The sequence below is a fragment of the Eptesicus fuscus genome, chromosome 11 (genome assembly GCF_027574615.1).
Source record: "Eptesicus fuscus isolate TK198812 chromosome 11, DD_ASM_mEF_20220401, whole genome shotgun sequence".
NCBI classification, from domain to species: Eukaryota; Metazoa; Chordata; class Mammalia; order Chiroptera; family Vespertilionidae; genus Eptesicus; species Eptesicus fuscus.
The window spans coordinates 84,547,775-84,572,611 of NC_072483.1; the positions used below are offsets into that span (position 1 = coordinate 84,547,775).

The 24,837-nt window shown below is 41.6% G+C and overlaps 2 protein-coding genes and 1 non-coding gene across 3 annotated transcripts in view; 2 read left to right on the forward strand and 1 right to left on the reverse strand.

Annotated features, from left to right (window-relative positions):
* MPP4 (MAGUK p55 scaffold protein 4) overlaps positions 1 to 6,981 on the forward strand; it is a 31,236-nt gene extending 24,255 nt beyond the window's left edge. The window contains exons 17-21 of the mRNA XM_054722988.1: positions 721 to 801; positions 2,458 to 2,551; positions 2,940 to 3,048; positions 4,883 to 5,017; positions 6,790 to 6,981. Of these exons, the coding sequence (XP_054578963.1) occupies positions 721 to 801; positions 2,458 to 2,551; positions 2,940 to 3,048; positions 4,883 to 5,017; positions 6,790 to 6,981 (611 nt within the window). The remainder of the gene's footprint in view (positions 1 to 720; positions 802 to 2,457; positions 2,552 to 2,939; positions 3,049 to 4,882; positions 5,018 to 6,789) is intronic.
* Positions 5,777 to 5,881, reverse strand: LOC114233367 (U6 spliceosomal RNA). Its single transcript, XR_003619523.1, has one exon. It is a non-coding gene; the product is annotated as a U6 spliceosomal RNA (small nuclear RNA).
* A 446-nt stretch (positions 6,982 to 7,427) lies between the features above and the next one.
* Positions 7,428 to 24,729, forward strand: TMEM237 (transmembrane protein 237). Its single transcript, XM_054722856.1, is given in 15 exon segments — positions 7,428 to 7,431; positions 8,378 to 8,977; positions 8,980 to 9,029; positions 10,469 to 10,500; positions 11,112 to 11,122; positions 11,980 to 12,036; positions 14,394 to 14,528; positions 15,686 to 15,803; positions 16,940 to 17,097; positions 18,482 to 18,605; positions 18,815 to 19,006; positions 19,811 to 19,884; positions 20,511 to 20,604; positions 21,438 to 21,559; positions 24,149 to 24,729. Coding segments are annotated over 15 exon segments (1,833 nt in total). The 3' UTR covers positions 24,211 to 24,729.
* Positions 24,730 to 24,837: the final 108 nt, after the last annotated feature.

A 24,837-nucleotide genomic window follows, 5' to 3' on the forward strand; every position in this document is an offset into this window, starting at 1 on the left:
ATCATTGGTGCTAAAGAAGGCACATAAGGGCGGATGGGCCTTTTGTGACCCAGACCTCCACCAGGCGGTCCCTGCAGCAGCAGTAACCTCGTCTGACTGCCACCTTCTCTGTGATCAGGGCAGGTCCCTGTAGGGCAAACAGCATGGCTCATAGCCAGGACCAGCTGCGGAGTGTGCAGGGCACCGTGCAAAAGGGGGCTGCAAGGCCCCTTATTCAAAAGTTTCCAGGGGTTTCCTGCAGCACACGAAGAGCATTTAACCAAGTGCAGTCCCCGAAGCACGGGCCCTGCGCATGGCACGGGTTCTGTGTCCCGGAGGTCAGCCCTGCCTCCGGGGGCACGTGGGGTGTTGACGCACCTGCCTGTGGGGAAAAGTGCCCCGACTTCTGTCAGCCACAGGACCGCTCACTGTGGAGCCTGGTTTCTGGGTTGGGACTCGGCAGAAACCTCATTTGAAGAGGAAAGGCAGAGGCTCTGCAATGAGGTAGCGCGTTCGCACAGGGTCCAACGTTAGACGAGGTTTGCTGGGCTGACAGTTTCCCGCCCTCATTTCTGCGTGTTGAAGCTGTGGATTCTTCTGCGGCTGCTCCAGTTCATGGAAGCTCTGCCATCCCCCTGAGAACATTGCTCTCAGGTTTCTCAGTGGAAGACTGACATGGTGATTTCACCACATCCCTGTACTTGCCACATCTGATGATTCTGTTTGACTGTGTGTGTGTAGGGCCTTCTGGAGTTGGAGTGAACGAACTGAGAAGACAGCTCATTGAAGTTAATCCTGACCATTTTCAGAGTGCTGTGCCGCGTACGTATGGTTTCTCTCTCATCGCAGTTCATGTTTTGGTAAAAATTTCTTTGCGTCTGCAGATGCACCGAGCTCACTTCGTTATGTCTTACCCTCTTTGTTGTAAAAATATAAGACACAAGGGCTAGTTCTTAAAATTTCTAACTGTACTTATTTTAATAGAGGGAAATGAATTACTAACTAGGCTTTTAAAAGGTGACTGTCTTTTTTCCGTTTCTTAGCAGTAATATAAATGACTTTTCAGGACCACTGATATTTAACAATAGTAACTACCATTTAATGGACAGAGACAGCAGGGGGGTGAGGGCATGTATTGGAGTGGGTGGGGGGGGGGCAATGGGGAGCTATGGACACATATGTAATACCTTAATCAATAAATTTTTTTTTTTGAAAAAAATAGTAACTACCATTTATTCAGTACTTTCTACCTTCCTGGCACTGTGCTTGACTCTTATTTGCTTTTTTATTAAAATGTATAATATATGCACATATAATGCTATGTAAGTGTGATTATACCATACATTGTGGGAAGAGCTTGTGGGTGCTTCCCCTTCACCCCAACGCAAGACAGAGGAACTTGGGGAAACCACTTAAAGAGCTTAATATGGGTTTCCTGCAATTTAGGGTCAAACTGAACCTAAAAATATCTAAAGGATAGAGCTTGGAGGAAGTGGCCAATGGCTGTGGTTTTGGAGGTAGCCTCCCTTTTAGAGTCTGTCACAGTAAAAATGTTGAGATGTTTCCCAAGGACCAGACGTGGGTGGATTATATGGGAGAGCGACCCCTGGGTTGTCTTAGCTTTGCCAAAGAGGAAGTCTCGGTAGAAAGAGGCCAAAAGGGGACCCCAGATACTTCAGGGTGTGGAAGAAATCACAAATGACTGGCTGGAATAGAGGTGGATTTGAAATACTCACTACACCTGGATGAGCAGACAATGAGTCACTTTTAGGTAGTCAGTGGATTCTTATGTTCCATACCAGATGCTCTTTAAGTTGAAGACTCTGTAATCAAAGTGCTCATATCAACCAATCAGATTGAATTCAGACCCCCTGACCTCTCCCTTCTGGAGATCCCTAATCACCATTCCACACAGACTGCGGACTGGCCTTGGCTTTCTCCACTTCAAATCTGAGACACTCTGGTGCAGTAGAAAAGATTAGTCTAGGAGGAGTCAGAACACCTAGGTTCTTGTTTTCAACTTTGCTTTTCATTAGTCTATGTATGTGAGCAAGTTAGTTACTCTCAAAAATCTTCAGTTAGCTATGGTAATAGCACTTCACCTAGCTAGGAGTGTGAGGGGTGGCGTGAGATCTGTGAAGTGCACTATATAAACAACATATTGCTGATATTGCTACCTGGGAGGCATATTAGGGCTCATACACAATTCACTGGTGCTTATTTAGAAGTTAGATCAGGTGTTCCCTTAGGGTATCCCTATCCTGGCTTAATACCTAATATATTCTTGTCCACACCATGAGCATTAAATAAAGATTTACAGATTAAATAATTTTGATATCAGAACTACTTTCTTATCACCAAGTCAGACTTCTTTTTGGTTCTAGTATTTTGTCTACATACTTATATATTCATTCACTTATTTTGTAATGAATCAAAACATTTGAAGACTCTAAAATCTTTTAAATTTCTTTCTGACAGATACTACTCGTTCCAAAAAGAGTTATGAAGTAGATGGACGTGAGTATCACTATGTGTCAAAGGAAACATTTGAAAGCCTCATGTATAGTCAGAGGTAAGCTAGATGTTTAGAATCTGATTCTCACCTCTGCTTGTTTTACATTCAAACTAGAGTCTCTATTTTATGCACTGCTCAAGCTTCTGAGGAAATTGATTTTTGTTCCTGAAGAATTAACCAAAGAATGTAAATTGATATACTAGCAAACCAGTCACTGGGCTCTGAGAGGGAGCAGAATAGAAGTGCAAATTTTAGAGAATTTGGAAAATTCATTAAGTCCTAGATCTCCAAATATTTTTTTTCTCCTGTCAAATGTCCACTAATTGTTTTTGTGCTAGCAAAGTTCCGTGTTTTATTCCATTCTGTTGGAGTTTATCTTCATGTTACTACTAATAGTATCTTACCTGTAGAAAGAGTTCTTGTTTTCTTTGTCCCACCCTTGCAGGATGCTCGAGTATGGTGAGTACAAAGGCCACTTGTATGGCACCAGCGTGGATGCTGTTCAAGCCGTCCTCGATGCAGGGAAGATCTGTGTCATGGACTTAGAGCCTCAGGTGGGTCTGTGGTGGAATGTTTCCCATCTTCCCAAAGTAATGAATGCATGCCATTCATTTTGGGCACATGCTATAGGTTTTATTCTGTTACTGCTGGCCTTTTAAGGATAAGACTACTTCCCATATCTAAGGGCCAGGATCTTAAATAAAGAATCAATTGTCACCCTAGCTTCGTGGTCGGCAAACTGCGGCTCTCGAGCCACATGCGGCTCTTTGGCCCCTTGAGTGTGGCTCTTCCACAAAATACCACGGCCTGGGCGAGTCTATTTTGAAGAAGTGGCATTAGAAGAAGTTTAAGTTTAAAAAATTTGGCTCTCAAAAGAAATTTCAATCGTTGTACTGTTGATATTTGGCTCTGTTGACTAATGAGTTTGCCGACCACTGCCCTAGCTGGTTTGGCTCAGTGGATAGAGCATCTGCCTGTGGACTGAAGGGTTCTGGGTTTAATTCCAGCCAAGGGCACATGCCTGGGTGGTGAGCTCGATCCCCAGTAAGGGGCGTGCAGGAGGCAGCTGATCAATGATTCTCTCTCATCATTGATGTTCCTATCTCTCTCCCCTTTCCCTTCCTCTCTAAAATCAATAAAAAATATTTTTTAAAAAGAACCAATTGCCAATAGCTTATGTATAGTTGGGAAATAAATTTACTTTCTCAGATACAAAACCAGAACTTAAGAGGTGGCCATAAAGAAAATTTAGAATCTTGCTTTGACCTTAATCTCAAAGGCATCAAGGTTACTTCGTAGAAGGGATAAGATGTTGCTTTACACAAGGAGGTGAGGTTCCTATGTTGTTATATCTATAGCTACCTCCTCAAGACTATATGTGGAATGGAGCAGGAGAGAGCAAGTTAGGGTAAGATAAAGAACATACAATGTGTAGGCCCAATTTTAATGATACTTGTCTTTTCTTTCCCTTTTCTGTAGTCATTTAAAAGTATACCTGTGTGCTAAAGAGAATCAGGGGACGATAGATTTGTTCTTACGAGGCTCAAAGCTGGTGGTCAGTGTGATGTCAGTAGCACCAAAGGCAAGAGGAAAGGGCAGTGAGAATGAAACAGAGCTGATCCTTCCCGAGAGTTTCTGTCTTTGTCTCATGAGATCATGTATAGAATCCTATTCTTGACTTTCAATAAGATGTCATGGCTAGTGAGAGTTAGAGTCGGGATTCAAAGTAAATTTTTATTCTAGAGTCCTATCACTTGATTATTGTGGTTTTTTAAAATTTTTTAAATTGATTTCAGAGAGGAAGGGAAAGGGATCGAGAGAGAGAAACATCAATGATGAGAGAATCATTGATTGGCTACCTCCTGCATGCCCCCTACTGGGGGCGGTGATGGAGTCCACAACCTGGGCATGTGCCCTTGGCTGGAATCGAACCTGGGACCCTTCATTCCGCAGGCCAACGCTCTATCCTCTGAGCCAAACCAGCTTGGGCTCTCTTGATTATTAAAATGTTTGTAGAGTTGAGAACTTGGGGGCACATGAGAATATATTCTGGCTAAAAATAATTGCTAATTTCTGGTCTGAGAAATTTTGAGAACATTCATGTTGACTCTAGGAAATTAGGACTTGTGTGTGTTTTTAATCCTCACCCAAGGCTATGTTTTTTATTGAAGAGAGAGAGAGAGAGAGAGAGAGAGAGAGAGAGAGAGAGAGAGAGAGAATTATTGATTGGTTGCTCTGACCAGGGATTGACTCTCTAACCTGGGTGTGTGCCCTGATGAGGAATGGAACCCGTCACCTTCTGGTGTATGAGATGATGCTCCAACCAACTGGGCCACACTGACTAGGGTAGGACTTCTGTTTTTAAATGTGCACTTAATTTCTGTGTAGGGCATTCAAGTGGCTCGAACCCATGAATTGAAGCCCTATGTCATATTTATAAAGCCATCGAACCTGAGTTGTATGAAGCAATCTCGAAAAAATGCCAAGATCATTACAGACTACTTTGTGGACATGAAATTCAAGGTAAAATCACTGTACTGTTTTCACAGCCTCCTTATGTTAAGGAATATAACTTCTGTTTTGTTTCTAATGAATAATGCCTTATGATTTATCTTTCTTGGACATCATTTATAAATATTAAAGTTTAATAACTGTTATAATGCTACTCTTGTTTTTTCTTTTTCTTTTTTGGAGGGGGAGTGTCTAACTTAACCCTTCAAACCACAGTTTGCAAAGCCACATAGAAACTGGGTGTGCACAGGCCTGATATCTGTATTTAAAATGAATTATATGTTTTATAAAAACATTTGGGATTTTACTTCTTAAATGCTTTAGTGAATATATCTCGTCTGTAATGAGGCATCTTTATACATATTTCTAAACATTAAAATTTTTATTAATGAAGAGGGGCCAAGCCAGGTGGGACTAATCAGTGAACTTTTACTAGGATTGCTGATTTCCCCTCACAACCCCAGTTTTTAAAAGTAAATCTACTTTAAATATTTTAAGTCATGGCATATATTCAGCAAGGTGTATAAGTCTTAGGTGTAAGCTCAATTAATTTTTACATGTCCGTGCACCCAGATGGCCATTGTCTTGATCAAGATATTACTTCTTCCACTCATTTGTGTGTGTGGTAAAAAAAAACCACACAACAAACATGTAACATGAAACACAAAACTTACCATCTCAACCGTTTTAAGGGTATAGTTCAGTAGTGTTAAGTTTATTCACATTGTGAAAAAGATCTCCAGAACTTTTTTGTCTTGCAAAACTGAAATTAAACATATGAAATGCATCATGAATTTGCATGCCATCCTTTACATAGGGACCATACGAATGCCTGTATCATTCTAATTTTAGTGTATATGTTGCCTAAGTGAGCATAGATGTCTTTATATTATCCTTTATCTCTCATTATTTTTATCTTCTTTTATTTCAATGACTTCTGTATGCAAGTCTGATTCTCCAGTTTGCATTTCAGACAGTGGAGTCCATGGATATAGTCTCTGAGTCTAATGGGCATTTCAAACTGTGTTCTCTCATTTCTATGACAGTGTAGACAAATTAACAAAATGACTTCTGGATCATGTGTGTGGTCACCTTGTAAAGGAGTACTGCCACAAGATTTCAGTGTCTGCATTTATATTTGTGTTTATGATTGTATTGACAACAAGGTGTACTATTTTAATTGTTGTGGACAAATTAGAAAACAGAAGTGAACTTAATGCATTAGTGTTGAGTGAAGGCCAAATAACCTTCACTGAATGAACATTTCACAATAGTAGAAATAGACAATATTATAGGTGAATTAAGTCATCATGAAGCAAAGTGTAATTTAGGTATGCCTATTCAATAGAACCATCTTGCCATCCTCATGTTAAAAGTGACCATTTTGTATCTACAAAATAACACCATTCTTATTAGATTGTTTATTTAAAATTTATGTTTAAGTTTTATTTACATTTAATTGGTAAACATTTTTTGGTTTTATGTTGTATATGGTTTGAGCGCTCCAGATGTTTAGATAATGGGATAATGTAAGTCTAAGTGAGAACTTGAGAGGATTGGTCTGTCTACAAGCCATCATCCAATTTTGGAAAACCTTGACCAGGGAAACATTAGTAAGACTAAAGAAAGAATCATATGTTCTTTGGTTTAAAATAGAGTACACTTACTTAACCTAATTTTTAAAAAATAGCTCGCATCTGAATGTAACAGCGTAAACAAACTGCTATCATCTCTACTGCTCTCGTGGAGTTTGTCCTATCCACATTCTTTCACTTCCCCTGAAGGATGAAGACCTGCAAGAGATGGAGGATTTAGCCCAAAAAATGGAGACTCAGTTTGGCCAGTTTTTTGATCACGTGATTGTGAATGACATCTTGCAAGATGCGTGTGCCCAGTTGGTGTCTGCGGTTCAGAAGGCTCAGGAGGAGCCTCAGTGGGTGCCAGCAGCGTGGGTTTCCTCTGAGCCTGGGTCCTAAGGGCTTCTGTTCGTGCTGGCGTCTTAACAACGCTTGTCTGTTTCAGCTCTGGAGTCACAGCTGCTATCTGAAGCAAAGGTGTTTGCCCCGTTATAATATGTGCAACTTTTCAAGTCCTGCAGTTTGTTAGTTACTCTTACTTGAAAAAATGTGTGCATTGCATGGTTATGTAGTTACCTGTTTGGCTTTTAGAAAAAAATTGTTTGCTTTTACCTTCTATACAGCAGTTGGTAGGGATACGAACAAAGTCGAGTGACTGAGTATGCGAACCTGTTAAAGTTTTCATATGGTCGTTGTACAGTTCAGATAAAAAGAGCTTTCCTAAATAAAGCAAGTAGTATTTAATTTCAGAAACTGCTTTCCACCTTATGAAACTTGTTTTCGGAAGACAAGTTTTATAAATTTTACAAAAAAAAATGCCTACTTGACTAACTTCAGCAAGAAAGATGGGTGATACACACATTTCACATCTAACATCAAAACCTACAGAAACTGCACTGCCCTCAGTTTACACGAGACTACAAGGGAAAAAATTATTCTTCTGATCAGGGCTGTAATAATATTAAGTTTCCTAAAAGCTTATGCTTAAACTAGTGGCCAGGTGCATGGATTCATGCACATTGAAAGGAAATTAATTAGAAGGTGGCCGGCGGGGCGGCAGTAAACCAGATTGGGGGCTGACAGTGCCCCAGCAACAACGTAAACCATTGGGAATCGGGCTCCCTCCTCTCTGGTTCTGGGGTGCCTCACCTGAGAACCGAGAACCACCGCTGCCAAGTCACCGCAGCTTGACAGCTCCTGCTTAGAGCGTCTGCCCCCTGGTGGTCGGTGCCCATCATACCTACCGGCCGGGCAGATCGTCAGACAGCAGCTTAGTCTTTTTTTTCTCTTTTTTTAAAATATATTTTATTGATTTTTTTACAGAGAGGAAGGGAGAGGGATTGAGAGTTAGAAACATCCATCAGCTGCCTCCTGCACACCCCCCACTGGGGATGTGCCCGCAACCAAGGTACATGCCCTTGACCAGAATTGAACCTGGGACCCTTCAGTCCGCAGGCCCACGCTCTACCCACTGAGCCACACCGGTCAGGGCATAGTCTTCTATGTAGACAGAATTTTAGTCCTCGAGACCAGTATCTGGGAAAACCGCAAGAAGGGAGCATTATTCCAAGAAGTCTTGGTTTTCTTTCTTCCCCAGGGCTCGGCCTCCCGTCGCTCTTCCTGCCCGTGTCTGCCTTCTGCAACCCCTCTCCCCACCCAGCACCTCCCCACTCCTCACTCCACAACAGAGAGCTTTATTTGTAGTTTGTTATTTAAAGTGAACAGCGTCTTCTAAAAATCCCAGCCAACAAAGCGGAAACTGTCATTTTTAACGACAACCCTTCTTTGAGAAAAGGGTCCCCAAACTGGATTTCCTCAGCCGCGGGATGGCGGGGCAGCAGCCGGAGAAAACCAGACCACTGCCCGGATCCACCCGCGCGCACGCCGGGAACGGGGCGGAGACCGGCGGCCGCAGCCCCCGCCTCCCGCGGGTCCGGAGGCCGCGGCGCCGCGGGGACCAGGCTCGGGCCGCGGCGGTTGCGCCGAGGGAGCCCCGCCGGAGAGCGCCATGAGGGCCGAGTCGGGGCTGCCGCCGGAGGGCCGCCCGGTGAGCGGCGAGGGGCGCCGGCCTCCAGCGGCCGGGAGGGGGTGCCCTGCGGCTGCGGGTCGGGAGGGGCGCCCGCGGGACGGGACGGAGCGGGCGGGGCGGGGCGGGCAGTCCTTTCCCAGCCGGCACCGAACCCGGGCCGGCGGGAGGTTTCCGGGCCCAGTGTTGCCTTGACGACGCCTCACTTCCCGGTCGCCCCGGCCCGGCCCGGCCCGGCCCGCGGCGGGAATGCCGGCCCCTCCGGAGGGCGGGTGGCCGCCGCCGGGGAAGAGACCGGGTTTTGCCCGTGGAGACGGTTCATCGTGGGCATCTCCCCCGTTTCTCCAACAAACAAATCACTTGGGAACCCGGGGGGAACCGTGATGGCACCCCACGCCCGCTGGCGTGTCCCCCGGGGCAGGTCAGCCACCCCTCGACGCCCCCCTCCAGCGGGGGTGCCGGCGCGGCCAGGCCGAGTCCCGGCGTCTCCCCCACTCGCTGCCGCCGCGGGGAGGGGGCTGCGCGCTGGGACGCACTGCGCCTGCGCGCGGCCGCCCGGAGCCGGGAGGGGGGGTTGGGGATGCGGGGCCGCGGGGAGCTGGCGGCCTCGGGACTTTAGGAGGAATGGGGACGAAGCAGGTGGTCAGCCAGCCTCCGTTACTCGTGAGTTACTGGATTTTTGCATGCAGTTGAACCGTCCTGCCTTGGAGAGGCTTGCACGTTGGGGGTTCGGATGGGCGACCTGTCATTTTCGCGGGACTTTTGAAGCGGGGAGTTGTGTGAACTGGCCTTTGGATGGAACGCTCCGCGTAGCATCCTTAGAACAAAAGCGCTTTCCCGCGACTGTGGTCCCTTCCCCTGGGAATGCCGCGTCCGGGGCGGTGTGGAGACAGCCCGCCTTGCCTTCCCCTGGTAGCATTTACAGCAACACACAGTTTAACCCTTTGCACTCGCTTTTTTCTCGATTCCTTTATTCTAATGCTAACCGTGTCGACTCACACTCGACATCCGAGTGCAAAAGGTTAAACGAGCGGGTTGCTCAAAGGGGCGGCTGCAGAATCAACTGCAACAGCCTGAATGTTAACCCCTTTGAAGCGATGTTCTCTGCAAGCAGCGCGGGATACGTGGCCCATGGAACTGATGCAGGCATTTCTGTTAGTATTTTATTTTGAGAGATCCCAGCGTGCTTCTTAACTATAATCTCTCTGAACTACAAATACAGCTCTTCTTACTCATGGAAAGCAGCATTTCTAAGGGTTCCTCCCCTCCATTCTTTCTGTCCCCAAAATGCATCCTTCATCCTGTCTTCAGAGGGATCTTTTGAAAAAGTGTGTGACTATGTGGCCTGAAACCTCCATCGGCTTCCTGTTAATGAATTAAAGCAAAATCTAGCTCCCTTCCCTCCATCTTCAGGACCCTGCCTGATTAGTCTGGCCTCTGCCCACCTCTCCGTGGTCGCCGCTGCAGCCTTCCTGGCCTTTGACCTGGGACCCTCCCAGCCCACCTCCCCCAGGGCTTTGGTGTTTGCTCCCCTTTGTCAAAAACGCAGGCTCCTTTCTCAGCCAGTCTCCGCTCAGGTATCTGAGGGATATCTATCTGAATGTCAAGTTCCGTGAAAGCAGGATCTCCTCCTTTTGTTCATAAATGCATTCTTCGTGCTTAGAACAGGGCCTGGCCGTAGATAAGATAAAAAGGTACATAGAAAGGAAGGCCTTTTATATGAAATTCAAATATTGCCCATTGGGTTCTCATCAGAACCGCCAGGCTTTCACTGGTGAACAGTAATCAGAAGATTTGAAACGTGGGAAGGAAAGCTGCCCTAGGCTGTTACTGACAAGTAATTTTCTTCTTTTCCCATAGCGCCCTCCACGAGCCCTCCCACCGGTGCCCAGGTAAACGTACAGTGATTTCATGACGGGGTTCTAAGTGTGCAAAATGAACAACGGGAAAAAGTGACCGCCGTTGCAAACCCATCATAATTCAGAAAAGGTTTCTTGCTATTTTTAAGAAAAGGCTTCTTAACAGTTTAAAGGTGAACAATCCCGAATCATCAGGATAACAGTTACAATTAAGTGTTCTGTTTCAAAGCCTGACTGTGAACCTGGGAGGACAATGGATCTCTTCTGGATGTTTTAGGGTCTTGTTTAGTAGAATCCTGGCCGACTTTTGTTTGCTAGAATAGTTTCCTCAGAGTTTAAGCTGATTTTAATCAGTGGCCGAATAAGAGCTCTTAATCTGTTTAATCCACTTTATTAATAGATAGAAGGGAGTATGTATATGTAGATTCAGAAGATGTTGGGGTTATTTTATTAGCAGGTTTACTGGCTTGTTATTTGTAAATAAGCTAGTTTGTAAATGAGCAAACTTTGTGTGAAAACTAATTTTATTTTAAATTTGTAATGATTTAAGTCAGTTTTCAGGTTGACAGTGTTATAGATTTCTAATTAATAGACTTTCTTTTTTTGTCTTTGTCCTGATTAAATTTGGTCGGTGTCATGTAAAGTGCTATTCAAGGTGAGTTCACTGTTAATGTAAAATTTTCTAAATATGGTATTAAATATTCAGAAGTTTAATTTATTAATGTTTCTCTTAAAATGGAATCTGGGTGGTATAATTTATAATAATACAATATCTTTATAATAATCTATGGCTGCCATTTTTAAATGATGGTTGATAAGTAACACTAGTAATATGGTTGATATTTGACCTTACAAATATAAAAGCATTCATTCCTGTATGGAGTCACCCAGATCAAAACTCCTGGCTAGTTATCATTCTGTATTAGGGACTGCATCTTACTGTGCCTCATTTAGTCAGGATAGACTGGGTTATGCTGCACAACCCCAAAATCTCAGTGACTTAGTATCAGATAAGGTTACATCTGGTTAATGCAAGGTCTGTTGTGGCAACGAATCAGGGCATTTGCCTCTTCACTAACGAGGCAGTGATTCAGTCCACTTCCGTCCTATGGCTTTGCCATCTCAACATGAGGTCTCCTCAGTTGTCAAGGAAGGAGAGAGCTGGAGGGCTTCTCACTGGCTCTTTCGGTGTTCTGGCCTCCAGATGACACAGATCACTTCTCTCATAGCCTATGGACCAGAACCAATCGTAGGCCCAAGTTGGGGATCACATGACTATGTGGTGAGCACACTTTCTGTGTCACTGTTTCTGCCATTACTGACCAGCAGTGAGCTCTTAGTACCACACCGTGGGCTCTCTTTGACTTTGTCAACTTCTTACCTTCTTTCCCTTCACGTGTAGGTGTTGGCTGGAAGAGAGGGAAAGGTCTTCCCTATTAAACGTTCCCTTTTGAAAACACTGTCCCCTGCCTAGAATTTTAGGCAGCCTTTCCTGTCCTTTTTGTTTTATAGATGATGTTCCACTTAGTCATCCCAAGAAAAAGAAGCCGAGAACAAAAACCGTGCTAGGTAAGGCGTTGCTCTCTGTGGTGTGGAACCACAGGTTTTTCCAGGCCCCCAGGCATGAGGAACATCAGACCAGGGAGAGACAAGGTCCCAGCAGTGCCAAGTCACTGCTGTGTGGAGGGAGGACAGAACCACGGTCACCTTGAAGCAGTGGGGCTCCTGGTGGCAGTGAGGGACAGGCAGTGAGCAGCGCGAAGGGTGCCCAGAAGGATTCATAAAATAAAGGGTTGTGCCACCAACACTCTTCCTTCCACTACATTCTTGGACTCTTGGGGGTCTTTTATCCCCATGACAACATGAGTTATCTTAAGCTATAATTGGTTCCAGACCCTTGAACAGGTTACTGGATTTAGAGACACAGGGTTCTTGGATCTCTCATTTTAAATATATTTTAATATATACATATATATTTATTGATTTCAGAGAGGAAGGGAGAGGGGGAGAGAGAGAGAAACATCAATGATGAGAGAGAATCATTGATCGGCTGCCTTCTGCACACCCCCAACCGGGGATTGAGCCCACAACCCGGGCATGTGCCCTCGACTGGAATCGAACCCCGGACCTTTCAGTCCACAGGCCGATGCTCCATCCACTGAGCCAAACCAGCTAGGGCTTGGATCTCTCATTTTAGCCCAAGAATATCTGTGTTAGAGCATGAGTCTGAAGGCAGATATTAAAGCCCCGATAATGAGCAAGTTCTATAAACCCCTTTTTTCGTTAATCCTGGATGCTCCGCCAGTAACTCAGACTCGCACATCCAGAATTCATCACCTTCAACAATAAATCAGTTTTTGCTTCTCACAAATTTCTGTTACTGGAACCCCCACTCTCCCAGGCAGTCACTCAGGCTGGAAGCCTCAGTGGCACTGCTAACTGGTCCCTTCACCCCATTTGCTTGCTTCTTCTGTGACATCGCTGTGTCCCTTTTCCCTTTCGTTTCCACTGTCACAACTGTAGGCCACTTAGCCCCTTTCCTCTTCCGAGCTATCAGATTAGCCCCCAGCTTGTGCTGCTAGATTTCTTTCACTCAAGTCCTGTCCACCCCTGCTGATGAGCTGCTTAAAGCTCATAGCTGGTCATACCTTTCACTTGGTCAGAAACTTGTTTTGGCTTAGCATCGATTATCTAACAAATGGAGGGACAGATGGAGAAAAAGAAAGAAATGGAGATGGACGCAGAGAAAGAGAAAAAGACATGTAGACACAGACAAAAAAAGAAAAGAGGTTCAAAGAGACTTGGATTCACAAAGATGCTGAAATGCCAGGCTCTAAAAATCCACTCACAGTTCAGTACAGACACGTACATCTGGGCTTAGGAAGGTAACAAGAGGAGGAAGGAGTAAAGGCAGTTGGAGCAGAGGGATGGCTACCAGCGGCTTCCTGGTACAAAAGGGAAAACGAAGGTTCGGTGCTCTAGACAAAAGGGGATACATTGCTAGGCTTTTACTGTTCATTTAGGTTATTTCAGATTTTTCACTTCCACAGTTTTGCAGTTCTGAAATGCTGGGTGGCGGGGGAGAAGAGCTACTTCTGGAGGATGGATTGCTAGCACTGACATTGCTAGACAAAGGACCTGTGTGCATTAGTAATAGGATAAGATTCTGCTAAATTGCCTTTAAGGAAGCTTTAGTTCTTACATCACCACATTTGCTAAATCCTTGACAACATTGGACAATATCAGTCTTTCAAATTTTTTTTTGTCAATCTAGTGGGAAAAAAGTGCTTATTTTAGTTTTTTATTTATCTGGATACTAGTGAGGTTAAGCATATTTTTATTTGTTTATTAATACATACATATTTGTTCTTTTTGTGAAGAAGATGGGCACGGGAATGTAGTCAAGTAAAATTCAAATATGCTGAAATGTGTCAGAATCTGTTCAAAGACTTGATGATGGGAGAGATTGAAACGAATGGCCCAATAAAAAGATTTATACATTTTCTGTTAACTCCATTTATCCAAGGTGATGTTATCATGTGTTAATTTACTAGTGAAGTACTAAACTATATAGAAGCCGAAAATTCTCAAGGCAGAAGACAAATGAGAGAGTTCTCTGGGCAACAGCTTCCATTATGTTTTTACCTTGTTGTGAAAATGGAAATTCTGAAGCAAATTCTCCTCTCCTTTTTGTTCTTCTTCCTAATAGCCCTCCTTTTTTCTTCTTCATTCTTCCTTGTTCCTTCCTTTATTTCTTTTCTCAACTTAAAATTCGAAGTTACAAGCGAGGAGAAAGGAAATCAAGGTTGGTTCTGTAGGAGAAGGGGTTATTACATAGGAAACATTCCAGTTCCCTCTTTTCCCATCTTTTTACGACTCAGTGGTCTCTGTTCAAGTTATCCCATTTTTTCACTCTATTTCTGTAGCAAGTGCTTCTCTGGAAGGTCTTGTTCAGACTGCTCTTCATAGGCCACCTGAGAGCAGTGAGCCACCAACTAAAGAACTGCCAGAGCATCCAGCAGCTCCTGTTCAAAGAAGACAGAAGACAAGGGTACCTCTTGGTATGTAAAAGCAACCAGGCTAGGTTGTGATTTGGGGTGTATGAGTAAAAACCTGAATGTTCCCATTCCTCTCCCACCCCCCCACCCATATCCCTTTATTTTTCCTGCTTGCTTAAATTTTTTATCACTAGAGTTGCTCTAATGGGTTAAGTCAAGAACACTTTAGAGGGTCTTTTGATTCTATGTGTGTAGATTATGAGGGATAGATTCTCTATTGACAATAATATAGTAAAGCAACAGCTAACATTTATTGAGTTTTGCTGTGTCTCAGGGACTGTTCACAAGGTAGACAAGACTATATAATTTATTTTGCCTATCGAATTGGCAATGCTTTTAAAAATTTATAAAATACGAAAGTGTTGATGAGAAAAGGGTACACCCATACGCTGCTGATAGGATAAAATGGTATAACCTGTTCAAACGTATAGGAGTAGAAGTAACTACAACAGCTACAGTAATTAAAGAGGGTTAACTGCAATATTATTTATAAGAGCAGAAACTGGTAATATCAAACATTTAACAATGTGATAATACCCAAATAAAACATGTTATCCATTTGATAGAAACCAAGTACTCATTAACAGGATTGTTTTGGTGATATTGTGATATGGAAAACCACCAGTAATATATTGTTGAGTCAAAAACAAAGGTTGTAAAATAGGATGTATCAGAGGATCCCATTTTGTAAAATACGTTGTATTAATTTTTAGGACTGCCTTAACAGATTGCCACAAACTGAGTGACTTAAAGCAACAGAAATTTAGTCTCAGACAGATCTGGAGGCTAGAAGCTCAGGAGCGAGGTGTGCGCAGGGCCACGCCCCCTCCGCAGGCTCCAGGAAAGAACCCATCTTTGCCTCTTCTAGCTTCTGGTGGCTCTTAGCCGTCCTTGGCTTATGACAGCATAATGTCATTCTGTGCCTGTCTTCACATTCTTCTGTGTGTGTCGCTGTTGGGTTACATCATTTTCCCCATATTTTTGGCATTGCAATGTCAAACATTTTGTTGTGTTTAGAGGTATAAAAATTTTTAAATCAAATGCAAAACAGTGTTGCCCAATTAAAAATTTTAAGGTTCTCTTGTTTTACAAAAGTCTTGTATATTACTTTTCTTTTTACATTATAGTAATTAAAATTTTTAATCTATTTTTTTTTCCAGAATTGGAGACTGCCTTCACCCAGAAGACATCTAGTCCATCTTTATTACGGAATGAAAATGGTATCGATGTGGAGCCAGCCGAGGAGCCTGTTATTAAAAAACCTCGAAGGAAGACAAAGTAAGAATTTATTTGTTCTTCTAAATATTCTTCAGGGACACTCTGATGCTTAACTTGGAACTTCCAAGTGATAGCTTCTGATGAAGTTTGATAAATACTAGTATATCTCTAGGATAGGTATTATTACAAAGATATCAGTTAAACCAATCTAATGACAAATTTGAAAAGTGTAGACCACTGAGAAAAGTAAAATGTTGTACTTGAATAAAAATTCTTAGGAGCTGTCTCTAAAAAAGAGAAACACAAGTAGAAGATTTTATATAAGTAGCAAAAAATTACATATTCAAGATATTAAAAATGAAAGGTAATATTAATAAAATAGGCTATTGTAATTTATTTTCTCATTTTATCAAAATTCAAATTATGATTATTTCAGCAATAAATAATGTGTAATTTAGCATAGGATTCAGTGTTAGATAAAATAAAATGATACTTTAAAGGAGTACCCTGAAGTTATATAACACTATTATTTGTATTTAGACATGACCATGTAACTAGCAGTCAATCCTATATAATTAAAGGGGAATATACAAATTGACCCTAATGGCAGAACCACCAGAACGACCAGCCAATATTTGGACAAAATATTGGACCAGTCACTCTGAGGCGCACTGACACCTCTTGGTCCCTTTCCCGGCAGGCTCCGATTGCCGGATGGTCACCCATGGCGGGGGCGGGGCTGGTGAGCGGGGCTGGTGAGCGGGCAGGAACAGCCAACTTCTCGCTTCCTGCCCCCAGCCATCAGGCACCAATCACCCGATGGCAAATGGGGAACCAGGGGTGGGTCGTGACGGGGGGCGGGGCCTGCTGTGGGCAGCTGGGGAAGATGGCCCTGATCGCAGGCCAGGCCTAGGGACCGTACTCACGCACGAATTTCGTGCTCGGGCCTCTAGTGTCTATATAAAATGATATAATTTTAAGTCTGGAAAGAACCTTACAATCTAGTTCAGCCACTGCATTGTCCAGAGGATAAAACTGAGGCCTACATGGCAGTTTATAACCGATCTGTTTGAGTAAAATCCGAATTTCTCTGCTCAAAGTCCAGGGCTCTTTTCATTCTACTCACAGGTACGTCCTTGTGTGGGTCTGTAAAAATTCAGTAAGCACCCGTTTTCTTCCTTTCTCCCTGACTCCAGGAAGGCCCGGCCAGCAGAACTGCAGTATGCCAATGAGCTCGGCGTGGAAGATGAAGACATAATTACTGACGAGCAAAGGAGTCCAGAACAACAGTCTGTATTCACTGCGCCCACTGGCATTAGCCAGCCTGTAGACAAAGTGTTTGTGGAAAAAAGCCGTAAGTAGTTCCTTGTTTTGGAATATGAGCTCTTTAAGAGTATGTAAGGCTATCCTTTGATCTAAGAATTATACTTCTGGACATCTGAATTAAGGCAATAAGCAAAAACATGGACAAAAATGTATACACCAAGCTAATCACCACACATGAGCGAAAAACTGGAAATAACCTAAATATAAAAGGGCAGGGAAGTGATTTCAGTAAGGTATGCTTTATCTATGAAATAAAGTCTGCATCATTAAAAATAGTGTTTAGGGAGAATTTTACATTTCGTGGAAAAATTCGAATGAAAAATAAACATACGTACACAGATAGTTTGATCTCAACTATAGCATGCACAGGACAAAAGACTAGAAGGAAATATACCTAGTTGTTTCTGGGTTATGAGATTTGGGGTGATTTTAAAAATCTCCCCTTACCCTCCACCCATTTCTTTATTCTTTGTTGTACTTCACCAGTTTTCTGCAATTGGTAGTGGTGTTGGTGGTAGGGCAGGTAATGATATAAATACTAGTTTCTGTCCAAAAGTTGTCTTTTCTTAGGGAAAATTAGGTGATAAACCCCTGACTTTTGTTCTCCAAAGGACCCGGCAGTCAGGTTTGGCGAGCAAGACCTGCTGCCTGAGGTCCATTGTGATTGGTAGACATGAGAAGGGGCCTCCTCGTCAACAGTAAAGGGGTAAAGCTCTGCTTGCTCACACAGTGTTGCAGGCTGACACTTGAACCGATACTTGCACAGGAATCTTTAGAAGTTTATGAAACAATCCATTTCTTTTCTGTCATCACAGAGCATGTGCCATGCTACATACACTGGGGTCTTTTCCTAAGAAACGTAAAGGGTTTTCAAATATTGGCGTACCTTTATAGTGTTGACATTTAAATGTTAGTACTTCTAAAATCTCTAAATTAGAATATATTAGATGTCATCTTAAAGGTTTCTAGACTTTTTTCTTAGTTGGAAGCTCATTATTATATTTTATTAAATACTAGAGGCCCGATGCACAAAGATTCGTGCAAGAACAGGCCTTCCTTCCCCTGGCTGCCGGCACCGGCTTCCCTCCGGCACCTGGGACCCAGGCTTCCGTCCTCCGGCCACTGGCAGGCACCCGGGACCTGGGTTGGTTCCCCCCCCCCCCCCCCCCCCCCCCCCCCCGCCAGCCCGCCTTTGTCCGGAAGGATGTCTGGAAGACATCCAGTCTAATTAGCATAGTACCCTTTTATTATTAAGATAGTCAATTTCCCAAACTGTTACTTCAACATCTATTTTGGTTTGAGAAGGAAGCACCTGGACACACTCGTTCTAAGGGTTCTTCAGGGTGGAATAATTTTTAAAAAGACCGGCAGGTTCTGTCTTGTTGGTGGATAATTGTGTAATGTGTTCTTAGGGCGATTCCAGGCCACCGACCGTTCAGAGCTGATGAAGACCACGGAGAACGTAGACGTGTCGATGGACACGAAGCCCTCCTGGACGACCAGGGACGTCGCCCTTTCCGTGCACCGGGCTTTCAGGTGGCTGCCTTTGTTGGACTTTTCTTAAAACAAATATTCTATAATTTTTTTTAAAGTGTCGATTGTTCAACACTGTTAAATAAGAAAATGCTTGATTTTACTTTTTATGAAATGTTGAATTTTATTCTTATATATGAGTAGGTTTTAAAAATATGGTAGCCGTTCACTCTAGTAATTCATGTGTAATAATTAAACCCTTTTCCATTCAGGATGGTGGGTCTGTTTTCTCATGGCTTCTTGGCTGGCTGTGCTGTGTGGAATATTGTTGTGATATATGTTCTAGCAGGAGATCAGCTTTCTGACCTCTCGAACCTTCTGCAACAATACAAGACGTTAGCATATCCATTCCAGAGTCTTCTCTACTTGCTTTTGGCTCTAAGTACAGTTTCAGCTTTTGACAGGTAAGACTGTTGTGACTATAGATCCTTCTAACTTTTCTTCAGGGGCAAATGTTGAACAGTTTTCACAATAGAATTGTTTTGACTTTTTTAGGCCAATCTGTTTTTGTTATTTGTGGGAGGGAGTTGGAGGTGGGAATACTGTGGCGGGGTTGGGGGTGGGGAGGAGAAACAACACCCAAAAGTCTTAACTCATTTCAGCATCACTCTAAGTCTAAAACTACTTTCAAATATAATCAGTTCAAAAAAGTCCAAAATATAATCTTCCAAATACTTTTAATTAGATATAGAAGAGAGTCTGGATATTTTATCAGTTTACTGGGGTTACTATAGCAAAGTACAGCAAGCTGGGTGGCTTAAAAGAACAGGAATTGATTCTCTCACAGTTCTGGAAGCTAGGAGTCTGAACTCAAGGTGTCAGCAAGGTTGGCTCATTTTGGAGGGCTCCATGAGAGCCTGTTCCATGCCTCTCCTAGCTTCCGGTGTTGCTGGCCATCCTGGGGCTCCGTGGCTTGTGGACTCAGCACTGCAGTCTCTGCCTCTGTTGTCACATGGCAGTCTTTCTGGGTGTCTCTGTGCCTGTGTCTCTTAAGGTCACCAGTCACATTGGATTACGGTCCATTCTAATGGCCTCATCTGAACTTGATCATGGCTGCAAAGACCCTCTTTCCAAACAAGCTGTGGCTACTTAAGGCTTAATAAGAGACAATAAATGTGGCAGCATTAGAACAGAGAGGGAAAAACGCTAGTCACGTTTTGTAAGAAGGTTATGGTTGCACTGTGACAAGAGACCTTTGTATTTTCTAGGATTGACTTTGCCAAAACATCAGTAGCAATCCGAAATTTTCTTGCCCTGGATCCAACAGCTTTTGCATCTTTCTGTGAGTAAATAGTTTAATTTGATAACTGTGTGATGCTTGAGTGACATTGTAAATTTGAACAAGGAAAAGTTTAATTTTATTTTTTGAAAGATGATATATTATTGCTACCTATAAGCATTACTTATAGATGTTCCGTTAGAATTTGTAATTAAAAAAACACATGGTAACCATAATTTTGGTAACACTATTTTTCAATAGAAGTTGAGCTTAGTAACTTTTAAGAGTTTAATTTGTTCTTATTAAGTAATATCTAGCTTTTGTATTTCTACTTGACATTAAACAGATTGAGCTGGCATAGCATTTCAGTAACAAATGATATTTTTTAATCTTTGGATAATTTGGAATACATTATGAAAATACTAACGAAACTAGTTTTAGGACCTTGAGTCACTTATTTAACTTATTAAAAGATCTCCTAGGTTCTAGTCATTTCTAAAGATGAAATAGTGAGCATCGTAAAAGTACCTGTGTTCTTGAAAAATAATCCAGCCTATTGAAATTGATCAAATGAATTTCTTTTATATTGTCATTCCCTAAAGTACAGATTACTTTGACCTTAAAGTAATCTATAAATTAAAAATAAACTTGACTGTTAAAAATACAAATTTCATTTATCTTTTTCCCAGTGTACTTCGCTGCTCTTACACTATCTCTGAGTCAGCAAATGACAAGTGACAGGATCCACCTTTACACACCTTCTTCTGTTAATGGCAGCCTCTGGTAAGGTTCAAACGGCATTAGCAATTGTTGATGGTAATATCAGCGACAATGGGAGTAATGGCACTATTCTAATCCTTCCACTCTTTTCCGTGTTTTTATCTATTAATAAAGGCCCTGTTTTTGTCTTCAAAACTGTGGCAAGAAAATGCTTATTAAATTTTTTAATGGATAACTATTGTTATAAACACCTGCATCTTTAATGAAATGTCCTCTTTTTACGATCTGTTTTAAATCTCTTAAGTTATGGTTTTAAAATATGCCATTACACGATGAACTGGAAGAGCCTGGCACCCTCACCCCCAATCTGGAGCCTAATACGTCAGAATAGTGATGGGAGGGAAAGTGGGGATCGAGTCGGAAAACCAAGCAATGGGGAGATAGAGCAGACTAGGGCGCGCCACCCTCCTCGGGCCAGTGGCCAACCCTGGAGCTAACAGGACAACAGAGATTTTTTAATTCACAAAACTTAGAGTGGGGGCGTCTTTCTTGAGAGAGTGGCTAGAGGCATGAGGTAAAGCGAGAAAGGAAAGATATCTCATGAAAAGTAAGTAGCACCACAGTAGCTGGAAGGGAAACTTAGAAAAAATTTTGGCAACACTGAATTTCCATCTCTATCACTGTACAAAGCAGGTGTGTTTAGAAGTCAATAACCTTTGTACCTTTGTTTTCATGATACATATTTATGAGATCTATATATATGGTTGTATTTTATAGGGTATCACATTTTATTTCACTCTTTCCTTGCTATTCCTGTGGATGAGGAATAAAATAGATGTATTTAGATATATGAACAAAAATGAAGACATTAATAATGAGTATTTCTGTATCCCTAGGGCGGCAGGAAATGAGAAACAGGTTCTCCAGCCGTGGATCCTGGTGAATCTGGTGGTGGCCATTCTGGTTGGACTGTCCTGGCTTTTCCTGTCTTATAGGCCAGGCATGGATCTGAGTGAAGGTATTAAAGAACAAATAGTATAAGCATATCATGGAATCTTCTGTAATGATTTTAGAAATCTTTTTTGGCTATAGCTTATGATAACTGTGATAACAAAGATATTTAAAGTAATATAACATAAGAAGAGTGAAATTAAGTAATGGAACAATACTAAGAGAAGCAGAGAGGAGCGTCTAGGGAGCTGGGGTCTGGAATTGCTGAATGAGGCCCTCTGTGCCCTGGTGCACATTTAGGAGGTTTTTGGTTTTTTTAACCCTTCAAGTGTTTTATAGAAAGTCTCTGCTCTTCATTTCTCCTACTCTCCTTACAATCAAAGTATCTATTTTATTTTTATTACAGTTTTATTAATATTATTTTATTAATATTACTTCAGTTTTATTTTGTATTAGTTGCAGGCATACAGCACAGTGGTCAGACAGTCATACACTGTACAAGGTCAAAATATCTCTTAAATAGGAAATAAATCATGCTTCATCTATGCAGCCTCTGTCAGTTGCAAATTAAAGTGAATTATTCTTACCTCTTCCTCTACATTGAACAAATTCTTAACCTTTCATTGTCTAATAAAGTGTTGAGTAACCTGACCTTTAGTGTGCCCCGTGGGAAGCGAGATTTACTCGTCTCTAGTTCTCAGACCCTTTGGGACCCCTGGAGGAGAGGAGGCATGTTGGCAAACTGCTGGTCCTTCAGCACTCATTTAGGTGTATGTAGTGCAAGGTGTATTTCATTGGCAGACGTTCCACAATTTCACCCTTGAACCTCTGTGATATTTTCTGGACTTTGGTTATTATTATGTTCTTGATTGTTGAACATCCTGAGCATTTAGCTGCAATTTGATCAACTAATTACACACTGTCTCAGAAGTGTTAGAATTGAGAACCTTCCCAACATTTCCATTTGTAAAAACCAAGACAAAAAAATGTAATCTTGTGTATTTTCATTGATGAATGTGCCTTTTTGTATCGTCATTCTTATGTGGCTTCAGTAAATATCCTGTTGCTTTATTTCTTTTGATATATGTAAAGTATTTTTTAAAAATTTTCTAAGGCAGTGGTCGGCAAACTCATTCGTTAACAGAGCCAAATATCAACAGTACAACGATTGAAATTTCTTTTGAGAGCCAATTTTTTTAAACTTAAACTATATAGGTAGGTACATTGTTATTAACTTAATTAGGGTACTCCTAAGCTGGCCTTTGCTAAACACTCAAGGGGCCAAAGAGCCACATGTGGCTCGCGAGCCGCAGTTTGCCGACCACTGTTCTAAGGGTTTATATATTTTGCTATTTTCTTTCACTCAGTATAGTTTTTAAATCAGTAGATGGGTGGATAAAAACAGCTATGGTACATTTACACAATGGAACACTAATTAGCCATAAAAAGGAAGAAAAATTTACCCTATAAAACACATGGACCTGGAGAGCATTATGCTAAGGGAAATAACCCAGTCAGAGAAAGACAAGTACCATATGATTTCACTCATTTGTGGAATTTAATGAACAGACTGACTTAATAAGCAAAATCAAGACAGACTCATAGAGAGCAGGCAGACAGCTCTGGTGCGGGTGGGGGTTGGGGAGTGGTGGTGGAGGGATTGAGCAAAAAAGAAAAAAGAGAAAAAACTCAGGGGCACAGGTGGTAGAAGGGAAGAAGTGGAAGAGGATATGGGGGGAGGGGGTAAATGGTGATGGAAAAAACCTCACTCATTTTTGCTAGATGTTATAATTCAAATAAAGTAATCTGAAGAAAAAAAAGATTTTTTTCATATAATACTTATATCAGAAGACTGTATTTGGTTCCTAAGGTTTTCTTTTTTAAATATTTCTTGTTATTTTAATAAACTACACATACTTAGCATATACTAAGCATTACTTAGTATATGCTAAGTAATAGTTTAAGTGTAGAAATGTCAACTAATATCTTTCTACACTGTAGTTGGGATTGAAGTTACATCTAGCAAGCTTGTGCAGTATTCAGACTAAATAACAAAGTGTGTGTTACTAAATATTTACAGAATCCTGCTCTCTCTTAGGGCCATGTGAATTATATAATATTTTTTCCATGTGGATAAATAAAAATCACTGTAAAGTAGGGATGATAACACCTCACTTACAGGGTCATTATGGTAACTAAATGGGATAGCACATTTAAGATATCCTGGCAAGCACCTCGTATTAGTTCCAGGTCCTTTCTCTACATCTGTCCCCTACATTTTAGGTTATCATGATCACTTACAGAATTAGACATTTCAGCTGTTTAATGATCCTGGATTCCCCAGGTGACTTACATTTCCTGGTGAGCATTATTATATTATCTCCATTACAGATGTTTTATTTTTCAGGGGCTAGCAATATATTTAAAACTTGGAAATTTTTACCCTTTGGAAATTTTTAAATGCAAAACTTGTACCCTTGTCATTAGCTCACCTTTTAAATCAGATTTCACTATCAAGAATTCTTACTTGTACTTGAGGGCTTTCTAGTGTTTATATCATGTCAATACGTGAAAGGACTGTTTATAACTAAACTGAAAAACTTGTTGAGGTCCTGGGAAACCATTTTGAGTATGTTCTGTTCACTTTCTCTCCCAGAGTTGATGTTCTCCTCTGAGGTGGAAGAATATCCTGATAAAGGAATCAACGCCTCTTCCTAAAGCCTGCTCACCTTCAGAGGAATAACGGCCCAGTGCTTAGAATTCTTCCCGTCCTTGTTTTTAAATGTATTTTTATAAGATATGCACAGGTGTATTTGGAATTGATTTTTTTATTATGTAATACTGAAAAAATTCTCAAGATTATGGAAATTGTTAAAATTGTACCTGCAGTTTATACCCAAACACCATTATCTTAATGACAAAGGAGGTAATAAGCTAGAAACAAATAGGTGAAAGTGCTTATTTCCTGTTCTGTCAAATCAGTGGCATTTATAATCATTTCTTAAAGAGCACGAGTAACTTTACTGTTACAAAAGCTATATCAGGTTTAAACATAAATTCAGGGAATGGGAAAGAAGGGAAATAAAGACCTTCATTATTTATTTTTGATATCTTCTTACTGAGTTCATTGAAATATGAAATTTGTCTTTTTTTAAAGTGACTTAGTGACTGTATCATGTAATAAGTATAATGTAATGTAATTTAGCTTGAAAGATGCTTTACTTCATGGCTAATAAAAATAAAATATATCTTTTTTGTTTGAACAGTTTTATAACTGAAAAAGTTTATTTCTTTTTAAAACCGTTATCAGTGGTTCCCAGAGCTGGTTGCACATCAGAATCATTT